Source organism: Stegostoma tigrinum, chromosome 7 (genome assembly GCF_030684315.1).
Source record: "Stegostoma tigrinum isolate sSteTig4 chromosome 7, sSteTig4.hap1, whole genome shotgun sequence".
NCBI classification, from domain to species: domain Eukaryota; kingdom Metazoa; phylum Chordata; class Chondrichthyes; order Orectolobiformes; family Stegostomatidae; genus Stegostoma; species Stegostoma tigrinum.
The window spans coordinates 76,932,905-76,953,569 of NC_081360.1; the positions used below are offsets into that span (position 1 = coordinate 76,932,905).

Genomic DNA, 20,665 nt, shown 5'->3' on the forward strand with positions numbered 1-20,665 from the left:
AATACTGCTGCACAATCACCTCCCCTTGAAACATTAATGAAAATACTTCTTATGGTTACAGCCACAAAAATTTGCATTTGAATAGCAAATTTAACATTGCAAATTGACTAATACCAATTGATATAAATATGTAGGTATGAGCTCCCAAACACAAGATTTAAAAACAAAAACTTTGATTCAGACCCACATCAAAAACAGCAAACCTTCTGAGTCTCTTTAAACAATTAAGCAAACTCTAGACCTAAAACTCCTGCTGAGTTTTTGAAACGCAACCCAGCATTCATGAAATAACAAGGTGTAGAGCTGGATGAACACAGAAGGCCAGCAGCATCAGAGGAGCAGGAAGGCTGACGCTTCAGACTTAGACCCTTTTTCAGAAATGCACTCATGAAGCTCTGGAGGAGGATCCTGACCCGAAATGTTAACTTTCCTGCTCCTTTGATGCTGCCTGGCCTCCTGTCTTCTTCCAGCTCCACATTGTGTTGTCCCCAGCATTCATGATGACATGTTAACAGCTTTTGGGAAATGTAAACAAAAACCTCTGTTCAAACTGCAAAAACATTTTTGTTTTGTCTCTAACTTGCAGCAAATGGTCATAAAATTAGTTCAGCAGAGCGCTTTACAAAATTCTCAACGAGGCCTAAGTCTGTTTGCCTCATGTTTAAAGAGAGGATGGCGAAAGAAAAACTTGACACTTAAACAGACCCTTCTCATTTTTTTTTAAATGGCTGCATCAATTCTTGACTCCCCCATCACAGATTAAGGCCCTTGGAGTAGTCAAAATCGAGCTTTACTGAAATCAATGCCAAATTCAAACAGTCCAGCTGAGCCTGAGTTCCCTGCCTGTATGAATTACACACCACTCCTTACCCCTGTTTCAGGGATAATAGGATCTGCAGATGCTGGAGAATCTGAGATAATAAGGGGCAGAGCTGGATGAACACAGCAGGCCAAGCAGCATCATAGGAGCAGGAAGGCTATTCTGGTTGGGATGTATTTTTTTTCGAAATTTCTGCAGAAAATAATTTGATTTAACTCAAACAATCAGAAAATACCTCAAGGATAAGATCCCGCTGCATTCGCTAAGTATGGCAGCAACTCTTATCTTCAAGGAGCTAATGTCGCAGTCTTCACCCTCATATAGATAAGAACTTTTTTTTGTTTCACAGTCAGTATGTCTCTGAAACTAGCACTAACTGGTATATAAGATAACAAAGTGTGGAGCTGGATGAACACAGCAGGCCAAGCAGCATCTCAGGAGCACAAAAGCTGACGTTTTGGGCCTAGACCCTCGATGAAGGGTCTAGGGCCGAAACGTCAGCTTTTGTGCTCCTGAGATGCTGCTTGGCCTGCTGTGTTCATCCAGCTCCACACTTTGTTATCTTGGATTCTCCAGCATCTGCAGTTCCCATTATCACTAACTGGTATATAATTTTTTTTTCACTGGTTATATACATTTTGAATGTTAAGCAAGCAGCGGAAATTTCAGTTGCTAAAAGGGAAGGTGACTGTATCTACAGATATATGGATGTCATCAGTATGTAATCATGTAATCAGCATGTAATCAGTCAAATTTGTATTTAACAGTGACCCATATCAACTGAAAGCAAAATTGTGGTTGCCTGTCCTGCTCATGCTGAATCTGATGTACGCTGAAGGCAAAATAAAGCATCTGCTCCTTCACTTTTGTGGCACAGAACTGTGTACTGACTGGCCAAAATAACTGTTGCCGGTGTGAAGCATGATCTTGTGGTACTGAACGTAAATGTGGTGGCATTTTTTCTTCCATTCAGAACACCATTACAATATTGATTCTTTACAGGAGATTGAGCTGAGATAGCTGACAAAGATCAGCTCAAAGTGCAGATGAGGTGAAATACTTTAACACATTTCACTCTACTAAGATCAAGTAAGAACATGTTATCAGTGCTGTGGTCTGGCGTGGATTCCAGAACAGACAGGTCAGAAGCCTTCGTCGGAGGCACACTGATGACGTTACCTAGAATGGTGACAAAACGTCTTTAAACGAACCTTCCAGCTCAGCGAGCAAACTCACATCCAGAACCTCAACCTGAGCTACAAACCTTCTCAAAACTCGCTAGTCAGCTATATGTACATAATCTGCAGTAACATCAGTAAGCATGGAGTTCAGACACATGTGTAGGTCTGAAATATTGTAGCATTACAAGTGTTGAATAAATACCTGAGGCTGCAGGCGACACAAAGGTCGGTGGAGTTTGCAGACGACACTAAGGTCGGTGGAGTTGTGGATAGTGACGAAGGATGCTGTAGGTTGCAGAGAGACATAGATAAGCTGCAGAGCTGGGCTGAGAGGTGGCAAATGGAGTTTAATGCGGACAGTGTGAGGTGATGCACTTTGGAAGGATTAACCGGAAGGCAAAGTACAGGGCTAATGGTAAGATTCTTGGTAGTGTAGATGAGCAGAGAGATCTCAGTGTCCATGTACACAGATCCTTGAAAGTTGCCATCCAGGTTGCCAGGGCTGTTAAGAAGACATACAGTGTTTTAGCTTTTATTAATAGAGGGATCGAGTTCCAGAACCAAGAGGTTATGCCGCAGCTGTACAAAACTCTGGTGCGGCCGCACTTGGAGTATTGTGTATAGTTCTGGTCACCGCATTATAAGAAGGATGTGGAAGCTTTGGAAAGGGTGCAGAGGAGATTTACTAGGATGTTGCCTGGTATGGAGGGAAGGTCTTACGAGGAAAGGATGAGGGACTTGAGACTGTTTTCATTAGAGAGAAGAAGGTTGAGAGGTGACTTAATTGAGACATATAAAATAATCAGAGGGTTAGATAGGGTGGATAGGGAGAGCCTTTTTCCTAGGATGGTGACGGCGAGCACGAGGGGGCATAGCTTTAAATTGAGGGGTGAAAGACATGGGACAGATGTCAGAGGTAGTTTCTTTACTCAGAGAGTAGTAAGGGAATGGAACGCTTTGCCTGCAACGGTAGAAGATTTGCCAACTTTAAGTACATTTAAGTCATCATTGGACAAGCATATGGACGTACATGGAATAGTGTAAGTTAGATGGGCTTCAGGTCAGTATGACAGGTCGGCACAACATCGAGGGCCGAAGGGCCTGTACTGTGCTGTAATGTTCTATGTTATAATAAGCTTCAAATATTTGACTCAATAAGGTGATAATAAGTTCAAGAATATACCATTGGCACACTACAGGAAGACAGTCTAGAGTATGATGCAATTGTAGTAGACAAGCAACATCTACAAGGGCTCAACTCTGGAACAACATTTAGAGCCATCAACAAGAACTGTACAACTCCCTTTTATTTGTTCACAGAATGTGAGTGTCAATGGCCAAGCCAGCATTAATTGCCCATTCCTATTTGCTCAGAGGGTAGTTAACACTCAAACACTTTGCTGTGCTTCTGGAGTCACATGCAGGCCAGAGCAGGTAAGGGCAGCAGATTTCCTTCCCTATGTTTGCGATGTCGTTTGTCTCACAACCCCAAATACTGCCCAGAATATTGCAAAACATGCAAGTCATCTTCTACCGAAGGAAATTGGATGAAAATATGGAAGAAATACAAATGCCCAAAATACAAAACAATGCTTCTCAACAGCATGTGAAGAATAGCCAGTCAAGGAAGTCTGCCAATGAAGCATCCAAAGTACTATCCACAATGCATAAGCATGTCAATAAAGTTCAAGAGATAACCACAACGTCACAGAACCCAGTCAGGCAGTACATGGTTAAATTAACACACCAACTAAGTATCATCAGAAAAGATAAGACCTTACTTCCATCCAAGTGACACATCTTAAAATGAGTGGACACCAGGCAGTATATACTAAAATTGACACAGTTACTAATGCACATATCATCACTTGCTACATTTTCCATGACAATTCTTCAGGAAACTGCCAGAACATGATTCAGCCACATAAGGCAAGCAACAGTTTACAGTAGATTTGATATCCCATGCATTGACACTATCCATCTTCAATGACAATATTGATCCCCAGGATAGACACTTGGAATCATTCATATTGTTGGAACAAATAGGTCAGCAATTATTGATTTGCCATTGTGCATCATTTTAAATATCATTGCTATCCGTGAAGTGACAAATCCTTCCTCAACCTCAAGTCTATGAATCACCTGACTCACTTTTATTCAGGTCAGCTGATGGCTGCCACATTTAAAATGGCTTGCCAAGATTTTTGGATCGCTATGTTAAATCTACATACAACATTTCTACACAATGAGTTTACCTTCACAGGCAGTTCTCATATTTGAAAGATTGATCCACACAGTTCTTCCTACATAATGTCTTACCACCCAACCACATAGGCATTTTTTTGGAAAGAAGAGAGAAAATGGCATAAGTGCATGATCAAAGCACATGCAGACAATTATCTAAAACTGAAACGGGACAAAACATACAATTTTAAGATTTTCACGTGAACAACTGGATTCATGGAAACCTTCTGCAACATTGCGTCCAACCTGGATCATTATCAATGGTCAATGTGAAGAAATACAGGATATATCCAAACTGGATGTTAGCAATCAACTTTTACATAGGAAGGTGGCTTGGATGCTGACATATCATGTGGGACAATAACTACACATCTATGAGACATATCCATCCTCAAAGACAGATAACATAACACAGAGTGAATCTACACTGATAAGTCGTGATAACTTCAGAATGACTAGATCTTATATGTCATAATTCCATCAAGGTATTATCTGAATATACAGGCTGAACAAATATCTATAAATCCTTGTATGTGTTGATCAGAAAAAAAGGTCTGCTTTTTAAAGGGAGAGGGCGTGATATTCTGTGATGGCATAAATTGCAGTCAAGACACACCTGTACCTTTAGAATTGTTAGACAAAATCACAACATGTGATGCCCCATTATAAAGGTACCCCCCTGCACCCTCAATAACACTCCTTGTGTCAGAGAGAAAATGTAGTGTCTTCAGTCAGCTGGAAGTGTGCAAAATACAGGAACATTAGTAAGTATAGAACCCTGATTATGTATGCAGTCTCTTAATATTACTGCAATTTCAATAGCTAGTAGTATTAATAAACTCCAAGGTATCTGACTCAATAAGAATCCAGTCTTTATAATAGATATTATTTCAGCAAAGGCATAAAGTGACTCAGTCAGTACTCTCACAAAGAAAGTTTCTACATGTTCTGAAGGTTTCTTTCTACCAGCACCCCATCAGATCTTTATGTTCATAGGCTTTATTCCTTCAAAAAGTTGAACAAAGACTGAGAGTTTCATTTGGGGTGGAAGGAAAATGGAGAGAGTTTTACAATGGGCAGTTGATATCGCCTGTTTTGGACCTCTACCCAGTCATAATTATCCCCTATAACTTCTTCCATAAGTCATGTCTTGGCCCACTGACCTCTCAAGCTCTATTGGCTTCTTCTGGTGTTTGCTTTGCTTCGGGTAAATTATATCAATACGTGATTCAATTAAATCTGGAATAAATTATATTTCCTATTAACTGTTGCCTTACATGGAATAAGGAACTTAATGCTAGTAGCTTAATGTGTTTCTTACTGTCATTTGCAGGAACACTTCATGAGCTTGGGGAACAAAAGTTTGCATTGTTAACATGAATAAGATGCTGGTACTCTACTAAATAGTTTGTGTTAAAATTTGGTTGCAAAAATGACCCTCAAAGTGGCATTTACATCTTTTAATTAAGTATGTCATATGCTGTATTTTTCTTTGCGGAAATCACCTTCTGTCCTGTTCTGATGCCAGATATCATAAAATAGAATTTGAAAAATATGGAAAATCACCGAAAATTTAGGAACTGAATTCTAATCACTTTGGAATATTTTTGTTCGAATCTAAACTCAATCTGTTCAGTTGCAGTCATCAATATATCTGGCTTTTCATTTTTACAAAACTACAATTTATAGCAGAAATGGTCCTGATGCTTTGTTTTACAATATCTTTGAAACAAGGATGAATTTGGTGATACTTCAGTTTTATTTCCTAAAATGAAACTATTATACAGCGTTCAAAAGATTAACAGCATTGTTTTACCAACAAGATGCACTTTACGTCAGAAATACGATCCTAACATGGATTATTCTTCTGGTGAGTTACTGCTTTTGGCATGTTAAACATTTGTAGTTTTGTTGTGTGGACAGCATTCAAAAACTAGAGACCAGTTAAGAGGTAGTAAGAGCTGCCAGAGTCAGAGATAACAACTGTGAGGAGCTGGAGGAACGCAGCAGGCCAGGCAGCATCAGAGGAGCAGGAAAGTTGACATTTCCGGTCGGGACCCTGCTTCAGAAATGGCCCGAACCGAAACATCAACTTTTCTGCTCCTGTAATGCTGCCTGAGCTGCTGTGCTCCTCCAGCTCCACACTATGTTATCTATACTTCAATTAATGCAGTTCTGAAAACATTTTGTTCTACTGAAGTAGTTAGCCGCCTGAATAGAATGCCACAATGAAATTTCACAGACCAAAAGGGTTATTATTATGGCAAAGAAATAACCCATTTTTGAAATTGTAGGAAGGAACGCACAATTGATTATTCTAAATGCAACTGATTTTATGCACCAAAGCACAAGTTTAATTTCCTCAAGAAATATGAGCAAAATATTGTTGTATACTTTTTTTTCATTTAGTAGAAGTGAGTTGCACTTCAATGTATGAAATATCTCTTCAAGTGCAGCCATCACTTAGGAAACCATTCCAGATAATTATCTGCATGAATCGGAATACAACAGCTACAAAACCAAATGTATTTATTTTAGTTGCCTCTTTGACTTATTTTTGGTTTCACTATACTTCAAAATAACTACATTCTTAGTTTTTTTAATAAGCTGGTTGCTTATTGTCCCTGGTTCCAAAACTGGTCAATGATTGCAGACTACTAATTGATTGATTTGGATTTTTAAAACTGGCTAGCACATTTGCGTACAACACAAAGATTGGGAGAGCTGCAGATAGTGAGGAGGATTTCCAAAGGATACGGCAGGATATAAATAGGCTGGAGCCCTGGGTGGAGAAGTGACAAATGGAGTTTAATCAGACAATTGCAAGGTGATGCATTTTGGAAGATTTAAAGCAGGAGGAAAATATATCGAAAATGGCAGAACCCTTAGCGGTATCAGCATACAGAGGCAACTAGCCATACGGTTCTCCATTTCCCTGAAAATGGCAACACAAGTGGATAAAGTGGTCAAGAAGGCACATGACATGCTTGTCTTCTTCAGTCAGGGCATAGCATATAACAGTTGGCAAGTCATAATGCAGCTGCAAAGAAATTTATTTTGGCTGCGCTTGGAATACTGCGTACAGTTCTGGTCGCCACATTACCACAAGGATGTGGAGTCTTTGGACAGAGTACATAAATGGTTTACCAGACGTTATCTGGTTTGAAGGGTATGAACTATGTGGAGAGATTGGACAAAGTTGATTTGGTTTTCACTTGAATGTCGAAGAAAGTGGGATGACCTGACAGATTCGATAGGTGACATGAGGGACAGCAGAGTGGCTCAGTGGTTAGCAATGCTGCCTCACAATGCCAGGGACATGGGTTCAATTTCATCATTGGGTGACTGTGTTGAGTTTGCATATTCTCCCCATGTTCATACGGATTTCCTCCCACAGTCCAAAGGTGTGCAGGTTAGGTGGAATGGATATCCTGAATTGCCCATAGTGTGCAGGAATATGTAGATCAACCATGGGAAATGCAAGGTCCCAGGGATAGTGTAGGGGTTTGGTTTGGCTTAGATGTTGTTCTGAGGGCTGGTGTGGACTCAATAGGTTGAATGGCCTGCTTTCATACTACGATACTAGAAGGGTTACAAAATTGTGAGGAACATGGCTAGTCAGATTCTATTTCCTGGAGTAGATCTGCAAATTACTAGGGGACATAGGTTTAAGGTAAAAGGGATTAATTTTAAAGGAGATGTGAGTAGCAGACGCTTTACACAGAGGGTGGCAAGAGCCTAGAATGCACTGCCAGAGGCAGTGGTCTGCTTGGATACAATGTCAACATTAAAGAGGTGTCTTGAAAAATATATGAATAAGCAGGCAATAGAGGCGGATAGAATGCGTACAGGCAAATGTTTTTTAGTTTAGAAAGGCATCATGTGTCGACGCAGTCTTGGTGGACTAAAGGTCCTGTTCCTTGGTTATACTGCTGTTTGTTCTTTGATGTGATAAACTGGAATTCCAACTTTTGTAAAATGTGATGGGTCGGCTTTGAAAGGAGTGAACTTCCCATAATGCAACAGATACAGATGTAATAAAGGTCCAGTCAAACTGGACTGGAATATGAGTTGTCCAGAAAATAGGGGTCAGAGTATAAGGGGCTGAAAATATACTACTGGAGATTGTTCATCTCGACCAATCAAAGATGGTGACATTCAAGAATTAGCACAAGCACAGAGCTGTTTTTCATTATTTTTCTCATTGAAAAGCATGAACTCTATTGCTCTTCAGTGTTTTAGGTTATGTTTTCCATTTATATTCTCCAGCTGCACATTCTCATCAAATCTCCACAGCATAACGTCTGTCCAAATGATCAAGGGTTACGTTTCACCTGATTGATAATATGTGAGAAAAAGTGACTCCTAGATTTCAATGTCAGGCATTTAGCTTGCTCAGTTATAGAATTAAGGAATGTTGAGGCTGTTTGACTATTGAGTGCAAAATTATATTTAGAAGAATGCAATGTGACAATATTACTCCCAGGCCATGGAAAAAGAAAAACATCTCAAACTGGGCTAATCTGAATTAGTTATTGACAAATTGAAATAACTGCAAAATCAATAAAATGTCAAAAAGGATGAATGGATTGTGTCATGAGATTAAAGTGTAATCTATGGTGCACCTAGGAGAAGGAGAGGTAGGCTTGAAATAGCGTGAAGGAAGACTAAGTGAAAGTTAAATAAAAACAAAGTACTTTACGGATGCTGGAAATCTGAAACAAGCACAAAGAATGTCAGAGAAACTCAATAGGTTTGGCAGCATCAATAGAAAGAGAAACAGTTCATGTTTCTGGTCCAATATAACTCTTCGACAGAATAAATAAGTTAAAGATACCTTGTGCAGATTAAAACCAGCTGTCACCTGTTCAAAGCACCTGAATTCTGACAGAGTAAGAGTCGGAATGTATGAGTTGAGTGCTTGCCATTCCACATTTACTATAATTCACCAAAATACAGTGTAAAATTTTGATGAAGGAATGGATCAGTTGGAGAGCTGTCTCCTATCAACAGTGATCAAGGAGACCCGCCACACCATTGCGGGTGGTCTAAGGACCACCCGCAATGGTGCATATAGCTGCTGCAGCCACTGTGAAAAATCTATTCCTGAAGGCCTGGGTGCAATGCTGCAACAAGATCAAACACCTCACACTAACAGTCAAGACCAGGGAATACAGTTACGAGTGCCAGGTCCCAATTATTGTACCAGTAGCCTCACCTCATTGCTCAAATCGCCAATATGCCATTACTCACCTATAAACAGTCTCCAATACTCAGGATGAGTACCTCACATTCAGATGCTTCACACCCACCAACTAACAGAGCAGTGCTGTGTAGCTTGGCAGTGCTGTTGTCACTCAGTTTGTTTTCTCGGCTGTCACTCATGTCAAGCTATTGCAGTCCAAATTGGAGTCTCCAATATCCGAAGGTACACAATTCAAATTCACTCAAATTCAGTAGCCACCAGGGCAGCACCACAGTGGGGTAGTTGGACAGGCAAAGGCACATGGAAAACAAGTATTAAGTGAAAGTTCACGGTTGATTAGTTGACTTTGCAATGGATTATTGGGTGATCTGATTGATAAAGTTATTTTGGAATAACCATCATGTGGTGGTCTTTAATTGGCCATTGTGAGTGATGATTCTGTGATAACCTTTAATGGAAATTAATGTAGAATTGTTTTTGCGTGGGAAATTGGAGTTGTGTTTACTGGTACCACAGTCAGATTAACCAACCACGGAATGTCCTGTCCTGATAGGTAAGGGGCCGGAGCAACTCTGCTTTCTTGTCCTATTGCTTCCTCATTTACTCAGCTCCTCAATGTATGCCTATACACTCCTGATGGCATGGTTATGTGACCATGATGAACTAGAATCATGTGCTCCAGAGATTGCTGCAGGGCTTCTTCAATGTGGTCTAAGGACCAGAAGCATTGCTTAAGCACCATAATAATCTGATGAATAACTCTTCATGTACTTTCAAGGCTCTTGTTATGCAAATTATGCCCACAAGAATGCACATCGGGCACTGGAGTTAGAAAATGGGTGCTCAGCAAATATTTCTTACAACCCTAGGCATAGTAGATCAAATGGTGATGGTACATCAGTTGCAAAGAAAAGTCAAGCCTGCTGCGAAGATAGAAGAGATTGTTTTGCATGATGTATTATACACAATGTGTATACCAACTGGAGAAAGGAACTGTTTAGACTTTTACCTCATTTCTGAATTTCTACGCAAAATATGCAAAAGCAGCAAATGTGCATTTAAAGTCATTTTGCAGCATGGGGAAGCTCATCTTGATGAAACTATATATTCTCTCTGGCTACATCTGTCTGGAAAGAGACAATGCCATTTTCTTTGTGTACAGTGTCAGTGACCTTCCTTATGCAGCAGTACATGGCAAGGTACCAGAGATGTCATTTATTCCCGCTTACTCTCTCTCATGAAATTCCATGGTAACCTTTACAACCACCTGCTGTTCTGAGGCTGCAGGTCTCCTGCAGCAAGTGTCAGATTCCTCTGAGAATATCCTGAGTCAAACAGAAATGTTAAACAAACTGCTCCTCACTGAAGCTGAGATATGACATTTGCTCTCTAAAGACCTCAGCTTGGTATGGTCTCCTGCTGGCAGGCCAAGGCCCAACCACTTTGAGCAGATTATCCTCCTCTGTGATCACCTCGGCTCATTCTGTGTCATGTTTTTGGCCTGCATTGATAAAAAGAGGAGCCAGGAGCAATTAGTCTGAATAGTACTGAACAGAATAGTACCCAGGCATTCAACACATGCCACGCCATCCACTTTAGGCCTCACGAGTTTCAAGAAGCAGCACATGTTTCCACCAACTTAGAAACAGCCAGTAGAATCACCAGCGACTTACTTAAAAGTTGTTAATGATCCTTTCTTTATCATGCTGAATTCATGCCCATTTGTGCAAGTTTAAGAGTTGGAATGTTGCACTGAAAAATAACACTGATAGAGTCAAATCAGTTTGCTCTGCTGCCTTTTATCATTAGAGCACATCTCCATGGACCATGCCATCAGCATCACCAAAATGGTGACAAATGTGGGATACTGCACGTATGCAGCAAAATTGGCATTTTGGAACAAAAATAGTACACAGATAGCAAAAATAGCTCCAGTCTTTTTGTTCTGTACAACTAGATTTTGAAGTCATGCTCATACAAACTCTTCATTTCAAGGTTAAAAGTTTTATCTACAGTTTTGCTCAGAATTTAACCAGAAACAGAAGTGGTCTGAAGCAGTTTGAACTGTCTAATGACTGCAATATGCCTCTTACAAGTACAATTGCTTTCAAGATTTCAGGGTGATAAATTAAATATTACAACATTACCAAAACTGTATAACCAAAATATTCATTAAATATCTGTAATAGAATTTTTCACCTTGATGCTGTGTTTGAGGTAACACTCTAAAATCTGATTTATTTGACAGCAATTGGGTAGGAATTATTATTACTTTCATTAAGGATTACGAATTAAATGTTGACCTTAATTATGTAACTAACCCTTACCAAATACAAATGAGATAACTTTCTGAAGCCTGGATATTCTAATGATACTGTGGGAGTTACTTTAATTCTTATCATTGGGCAAAAGATGGCAGACAGAAATGAATAAAGACATTTAGACTCCAGTCAAGAATAAAATAAAAGTTATATATTAGAAAAGACAAACAAATCTCTTGAACAGTATAAAGAATGCAGGGACATGCTAAAGTGAGAGATCAAGAAGGCAAAGAAGGGATATGAGATAGTCTTGGCAGATAAGGTTAAGGATAACCCAAAGAGATTTTGCAAATGCATTAAGAGCAAGAGAGCAACTAGAGAGAGAGTTGAGCCCCTTAAAGATCAAAGAGGCCATCTTTCTGTTGAACCTCAGGAGATGGAGAGATATTAAATGAATATTTCACAACAGTTTTCAGGGTGAATAAAGAAGTGGAGGTTAGAAAACTCAGGAAAATAAATATTGATGATGAGAAACTAGTTCACATTACAGAAGAGAAAGTGCTGGAGGTCTTGAAAAACACATAAAGATGGATAAGTCTCAGGGACCTGACCTAGTGCACCACAGGACGTTGTGGAAAGATAGGGAGGAAATTGTGATGCCCCTTGCGTAATTATTTGTGTCATCTCCAACTATGGGTGAGGTGCCAGATGACTGGGGAGTGACTAAATTTGTGCCTTTATCTACCATGTTAGTTTCCATTCTTGAAACAAATCTCCTTTGGATTTGTTGAACACAATTCTCCAGTCATAAAACTGTCGCAACTCTATCTAATCATACTATGATTTTCCAAGTGCGTGTTATCATGTCCCTCATTATTGATTCCAGCATTTTCCCAACTGTTATTGTTATCCTCTAAGATTGTTAAGAGCAGCATCTCGGTTGATAGTTTGTAAATCTTTACTAACATTTTGTCCCGTGACCAGATCACATCTCTCTGGCTGGTGTCTCGCTTAATATTTTCTCAACTGCCTTGGAGGTCACATCCATCACAGGACATGCTTGGAAACATGTCATTTCTAATCATTTAACAATTTGCCACATATTCTGTTCTCCAGTCAGATGCACAGAGGCAGGTCTAACCACTGCTATGTGAACTTGAATTTAAAAAAAAGTAGCTGCCTGTTCTTCCCATTTTCCAGGGCTTGAAATGTGGGATGAATTGGGAGTCAGTGAGGAGGAAGGTATTAGGTTACAGACAGACATAAATTTGATTGGCCGGATGGGGCAGGTTAATTGGGGGATGGAATTTAGTCCTGACAATGTGAGGTGATGAGCTTTGGAAGAAGGAACAAGGCAAAGAAATACTCAATGATTGGCAAGACATGATGAGGCTCAGAGGAACAGAGAGATCTTGGGGTGCTTGTCCACAGATCCCTGAACATGGTAGGAAAGAATAGTTAAGAAGGCATATGAGGCACTTGGCTTTATCAGACATGGCAGAGATTATAAAAGCAGAGAAGCCATGTAGGAGCTGTACAGAACTTTGGATAGGCCACAATTTGAGGACAGTGTACAGTTCTGGTCAGCACATTATGGGAAGGATGTTACTGCACTTTAGCGGGTACAAAGCAGATTCAGAATGGAGTATTCCAGCTACGAAAAGAGAGGTTGAATAAGCTTGTGTTATTTTCCTTGCAGCAGAGAAGTTTGAGGGGGAACCTAATAGAGTTGTATAAGATTAAGAGGGGCATGGAGAGGGTGAATAGAAACAGCTGTTTCCCTGAATTGAAGGGCCAAAAACAAGGGGGCATAATTTTGAAGCGAAAGGCAGGACGTTTAGAGAGAATTTGGGCAAAATCCTTTTCACCCAGAAGGTGGTGGAGAAATGGAATGCACCACTTGGGATGGTCACTGAGGCAGGAAACCTCACAATCAGTAAATAGCACTTGGATGGACACTTGACGTGTCAAAATATTCAAAGCTATAGTGTGGGGTCTTGTGCTACTAATGTGGGAAAGTGGGACTGGGGTAGGTCACTATTTTTTGGTGTTTCAGACTTGATGGGCTGAAGGGCCTCTTCTATACTGTATGATTCAGGCAGGGCAACTCAAGAAGAGATGATGCAACTTTTCAGTTCTCAAATCAGGCTGGGAAAATACCTGACTAGGAATTCTGACATTACAATGGAAATTTAAATATTAAAAAAAGACATGAGTTATGTCTTCTGTTCTCTGTGCCTCAGTCTTCTATCCCATCCACGCCAACTCATGCCACCTAAAGTCCAGTACCAACTTAAAGGCTCAATAACTTTAACACCAACTGATTACACATCCAAACAGGTTAATTAAAATATCGTAGGCTGAGAAGTCATTGGAATTCTTACCTTGACATTAAGAAAATTAAGAGATAAGACAATAGAATGAAAAGGTAAAATTGATACAAAAGTTTAACAATGGTCATAGTGAACAGTGAAAATGCTCAGTGGACCATTCAGCTTCTTCATGCTTTTATTTCTTACATTCTTAACATTTGAATTGTTTATCTGTCTGTTGGCTTAAGAGGCATTAAACAAAATAATGCCTGGGGCAAAGCAGGAGAGTGGCAAAGCAATAATTTAAATACAGGTGGCCCTGAGAAAGGGCCTGGTGATGTTAATGCTCAGCAACCCTTTCACTGGCCAAGTAACCTAACAAGTGGGGAAACCAAATAGGGGCCAATGATTTAGGACTGAGATGTGGAAAAAAATCCTCACTGAAACATGTGAGCCTTTGGAACTCTCTACACCCGAGGATTGTTAATACAGCTTTATTGAATATATTTAAGGCTGGTATAAAGGATGTTTTGTCCCTCAGGAAATAAAAGAAAGAGGAGCACCAGTAAGAGATAATTGCAAAATAATACAGTAGGTCAACAGGCTTTATGATCGATTTCTGCTTTGCTTTCCTTGTTTTCATATTTTGATCAATGGAAATTTTGTGATGATACCTAAAAAACATTTGAAAGACTTCAGGAAGTTTTTTTTAAGCAACTGGCAACTGAGACCATGATTTCTTCAATCATTTAAAGTTTTAAACTAGGCAGGTTGATACTGTGTGTCAAGGGCTATTTGCAATGGGAAGATGTACTTCGGATGACATTGAGGCTATGATGGGCTACAAGAGATGAGTACAAGGACATAGTTGGCATGGGGTATGGAGGCAAAAGGGTGCGTACAATGACATAGGTTGGCAGGCATTGGAGGCATGGGAGACACAGGAGCATAGATTGATGTTATGTGTGTTGAGTAATGTGTTGGGTACAGGGTATTAGGTGGCATTAGTTGATACAATTGTGGCAGGTGCAGAACAGGCAGCATATCTACTTGTTCCTTCTGTCTGTAAGAAGCAGACACTATATAACAATATTTTCTTCTAGCACACTTAGCCAAAGTGCGACTTCAACTATCAATTCGTATTTGGTAGTCAGCATTATTATTCACACACCCACGAGTACCTGCCTGGTTTAAAATTTAAACAAAGCCTGGCTGTTAATTGTCAATCCGTATTAACTGGTGCATTCTCCATAGCAACACTTCAATCCAATCAGTGTAATCTTGTCAACCAATTAGAATGCTCCTCACACAGAATAACTGTTATTTCGCCCCTTAAATTGGTACTCTTGCAAATTGTTCACTCAAACAAAAAGTGTCTTTTATTCAGGAACACTCAAGATATGTATTAACAAATAACTACTCTCTGCAGCATGAAAATTAACAACCGCTGTTAGTTTTTAGTTATTAGACCACAAAAATGGCTTTTGACTCGTCATTGAGAGTATTGCCCAGGGTCTCCCAAGGTTGGAGTTTGCACTCCATGCATGGTTATGACCTCGAAATTGGGTGCCACAAACTCTGGAGTAGCAGTGGTTGCTGTGGGATTCAGACTGAGTCTCAAATCCAAGGATCTCTATATAAGCTTTTTTTTTATTGCTAATGGTAACGAGTCCTAATAGACAGTTCTTGGAGTTCTGGTTCCTGCTGCGAAACAAAAGGCCTGAAAAAGATAGTTTGAAAATAAACCTTAGAGCTTAAACACTTCATAGTACACATGGCCTCACAACCTGCTTAGCAAATGAAGTCGAACCACTCTTCAAAGAGCAACTCATATACCATTGCCCACACCCACCACCTAAAGCGCAGATTTTAACTTCGGAATCCTGTGAATTCTAGGGCATTAAAAAGAGGTTGCACTGAGAAGTCATTTGTGAAGACAAGTGTTGACCATAAATAAATTTAAAAATGCAAGAGTCCGAAGAGGGAGCAGAAGAAACTTATTTGGACATATTTGTGAGGCTGTAGAATTCACTGCAAGATCATGGCCAAGGGAGAAACTGTCAAAATTTGGTTGAGTAGGCCATGAGAAAGAATGGTGCATAAATGTGATTAAGGCTATGTCCTCACATGGGGGATAAATTTCAACACAGAATGGCTAAGCAAAATAGCTGTTTGCTTGTTGTAAACTTTGAAAGCAAAGGGAAGTGCTTCATCACTGCCAAAAGACAAGAAAATGCTTCAGTCAACGTTATAACAACGAAACTATTTAATTATGTCAAAAATAAGAAATGTATTTTATAGTTTACAGGGGTAAAATTCCTTCTGTTGATAATTGTTTGTACTTACATTGCTAAAAATGTCACCAGGCAGAATTATTGCCCTCATATGAAGACGCTAACAATATTTTGTCATAATATTTGCATATTTACCCATAATAGCAAGGGCTGTTGCTTTGGATAAGTATTGTGCCATCGAACTGATCACTTCTAAATGACCACCTTCCAGGTTACATCTGCTTATGATTCCAGTTCCAGAATTAATCCAGTACAGTTTATTTTCAGCATAATCAATCGAAAGACCTGTAATTAAAAGAACAGTTTAAATTAGATGCATAACTTAGTAAAAACAGTATTTGAAGACAGATTTGTAGTTTTTTTAAAAAATGCATGCAAAACACTTGGTATATATGTGAGTTAAACATCTAAAAATAAATCACTGGACTTCTTTCAAAACTCAATATTGTGAATTACTTTCTGTCACTTGTTACCTGTCAAAAGACCTGCAATAATTTTAAAACTTTGGAATAATTTAAATAAATATACCTTAAAAAAAATCAACACTAATGAATTTGCTGCCAAAGGACAAATGCCTTGCCATATATTCTGAAGGTCAAAATTCTAGCTGGATCCCCTAAAGTGAAAAGTGTGTCATGGATGACTTTTTCAGGTTGCAAAAAGACATGCTAATCAGTCATACTCAAAATTCAGTTTTGATGAAAGGTTTTTAAGCTGAAACACTGACTCTATTTTACACCTTCCACAGACAGTTTCCGAACTATTGCACATTTCTCGCATTTTCTGATTCCACTTTAGCATGTCACCATACACAGAATTATGCTTTGCACTTGAAATTGTTTGTTTTGTGAAAAATCTGAAATTTTGCTGTCGAATAATGGTCAATTAAAGCTCATGCACTACCCAAAATCCTCCTTTCCATTATTCTGATGGAAATGCTAACTGCTTAGAAAAAGCGCAATGCACGACAACACAATACAGAACATAGAACAGGCCCTTAAGCCCACTGAGATTGTGTCAATACCTAATCCTTATGTAGACCCTCTACTTATTGCCCATGCACAGTATCTATCCTCTGTGCAACTCCTGTTCATGTGTCAATCAAGAAATGTCTTAAAAATTGCAAACATGCCTGCTTCCACAATTAACGCTTTCTCCAAATTAATGGGAATAGGAATTTTAGATGGAAAGTTAAGCATTCATACAAGCAGCATATAAATACAGGTTGGAGAACAATTATGCCACTGGAAATGTTGCTCTCAGTGCTGGACTTACAAATTCAGACCACATTTTAGTTGGTGTAACATAATATGTTGTAATATTACAAAGGCAATTTTTGGAACCTTAGGAACCAGACAATAAAAACATCTTTTGATCTTACATCCTGTAAATGTGAAATTCATGCCCATATTTTAGTTTCTTATCAACATTTAATGGTTGGCCTCAGGATATTTTTGATGGAGAAGTTGAATTTCTCCAGCGCATTTCTTTCTCACCCACCAAAGTTTTGTCAGGAAAATGGACAAACACCATCACAACATCACAGAAAGTGGGATTTGTGAAGTGTGAAAAGATCATAATCCATCTTGTTTGTCCCATTCCCCACAGTAAGATGATAATGACAATGAAGTTGCCAACCAATTAAAGCAATATATCTCACTTAATTGGTCTACAAGACAACAAAAAAAATCATGAGGGTAGCCCAAGTAATGGACATCCTTGAGAAATCGAGGTTCAAAGTCACATTTTTTCTCCAAAAACCGTAATATTTACAGTAACAGCAACATTCATTTTCAAAATCAGTCCTGAGAGATCTTTTGAGCTCTGCCACAAAAGATTTGACTGGTGTTTCCCAATGGAATATTTAAATAATTTTGTGAAAGCATTCTACTATGTCATATTTTCAACAACATATTAGATTCTATAAATATTTATCAGGAATCAATTTCTAATCTGCCACACTTAACTTTGAATTTAAGTCTAAAAAAGTCCATTAAATTCAACTCAAACTCAAGAAGACACAATGTCTTGAGCTACACATTTTACCAAACATCTTATTTAAAATAAAACAGTTGTGCTAAACAGTTGTGATCAGAGATAATGGGAACGACAGATGCTGGAGAATCCAAGATAACAAAGTGTGGAGCTGGATGAACACAACAGGCCAAGCAGCATCTTAGGAGTACAAAAGCTGACGCTTTGTGCCTAGACCCTTCATCAGAAAAGAGGGATGGGGAGAGGATTCTGAAATAAATAGGGAGAGAGGGGGAGATGGACAGAAGATAGAGGAGAAGATAGGTGGAGAAGAGAGCAAGGGTGGGGAGGTAGAGAGGGGTAGGTCAGTCCGAAGAGGATGGACAGGTCAAGGGGGCGGGATGAGCTTAGTTGGGAGAAAATGGAGGTGCAGCTTGAGGTTGGAGGAGGGGATAGGTGAGAGGAAGAACAGGTTAGGCAGATGGGGGCGAGCTGGGTTAGTTTAGGGATGCAGTGGGGTGAGGGGGGATTTTGAAGCTGGTGAAATCCACATTGATACCATTGGGCCGCAGGGTTCCCAAGCAGAATATGAGTTGCTGTTCCTGCAACCTACGGGTCATACTCTCAAGAGGAGCTCGAACAGTTCATCCATTTCACCAACACCTTCCACCCCAAGCTTAAGTTCACCTGGACCATCTCCAACACATCCGTCACCTTCCTGGACCTCTCTGTCTCCATCTCAGACAACCACATACAAACCGATGTCCATTTCAAGGCCACTGATTCCCACAGCTACCTGGAATACACCTCCTCCCACCCACCTTCCTGCAAAAATTCCAATTCCCAATTCCTTCGCCTCCGCCGCATCTGCTCCCAGGATGAGGCGTTCCACTCCCACACATCCCAGATGTCCTTGTTCTTCACGGACCACAACCTCCCCCCTGCAGTGGTCAAGAATGCCCTCAACCGTGTCTCCCGCATTTCCCGCACCTCATCCCTCACACCCCGCCTCCTCAATAACCACCAAAAGATAATCCCCCTGGTCATCACATACCACCACACCAACCTCCGGATAAAACGCACCATCCTCCGACACTTCCACCATCTGCAATCCAACCCCACCACTAAAGACATTTTTCCAACCCCACCCCTGTCTGTCTTCTGGAGAGACCACTCTCTCTGCCACTCTGTGTAATTTTGGTCATCTTATCTGAAAAATGATGTTCTGGTTATGGAGGGATTCAACAAAGTTACACTAGTCTGTTATTTCAGATGGTAGTACTGACATATTGGTTCAGTTAGTTCGATATTGATTGGAGTTTAGAAGAATGACAGGGAGATCTCATAAAATTTCATAAAAATTTAAGTGGACTAGACAACATTGATTCAGGAAGGATGTTCCTGATAACTGGAGAGTGTCGAACCAGGGGTCACAATTTCAGGCCATAGATAAAAACCAAACTTCAGCGAAAACAATCTCAACCTAGTCAATCTCTCCCCATACGTCAGACCTGATGTCCCCGGAATCAGCCTGGTAAACCTTCGCTGCAATCCTTCAAGAGCAAGAACATTCTTCCTCAGAAAAGGATACTAAAATTGCACACAATATTCCAGGAGGGGAAAATTCTCAAATCCATTGTCAAGGATTTTATAGCAGGGTATTTAGAAAGCAGTGACAGGATCAGGCAGAGCCAGCATGGATTTACAAAAGGGAAATCATGCTTGACAAATCTCTTTGAATTCCATTAAAACATCAATAGTAGAGTTGACTTGGTGGAACCAGTTGCTGTAGTATATTTGGACTTTCAGAAAGCATTTGATAAAGTCCCATGTAAGAGATTAATGTGTAAGAATAAAGTGTATGGGATCAGGGAAAGTGTATTGAGATGGACAGGAAACTGGTTGGCAGAGAGGAAACAAAAAGTAGGAATTAATGGGTCATGTTCAAATTGCAGGCAGTAACTAGTGGAGTGTAACAGGGGTCGATGCTGGGATCCAGCTATTCACGATATATGTTAATGATTTTGATGAGAGAATGAAATGCAACCTCTCTAAGTTTGCAGAAGGTACCAAGTTGGGTGGGACAGTTAACCGTGATTATCCTTCAGCATGATTTGAAATGGTTGGGTGAGTGGGCAAATCAGTGGCAGATGCAATATAATTTGGATAAATATGTGGTTCTTCAGTTTGGAAGCAAAAACAAGAAGGCAAATTACTACCTGAATGGCTGTAAATTGGGAAGGGGGGAGTGTACAGTGGGAGCTGGGTGTCCTTGTGCACCAGTTGCTGAAGGTAAACATGCAGGTGCAGCCGGTGGTAAAGAAGGCAAATGGTATGTTGGCCTTCATTGCAAGAGGTTTCGAGTACAGGAAC

The 20,665-nt window shown here is 39.9% G+C and overlaps 1 protein-coding gene across 1 annotated transcript in view; it reads right to left on the reverse strand.

The window, feature by feature from the left end:
- The window catches only part of LOC125454115 (low-density lipoprotein receptor-related protein 1-like), a 1,886,982-nt gene that overhangs the window by 528,543 nt on the left and 1,337,774 nt on the right, over positions 1-20,665 (reverse strand). The window contains exon 32 of the mRNA XM_048534492.2: positions 16,454-16,603. Coding sequence (XP_048390449.1) covers positions 16,454-16,603 — 150 coding nt within the window. The remainder of the gene's footprint in view (positions 1-16,453; positions 16,604-20,665) is intronic.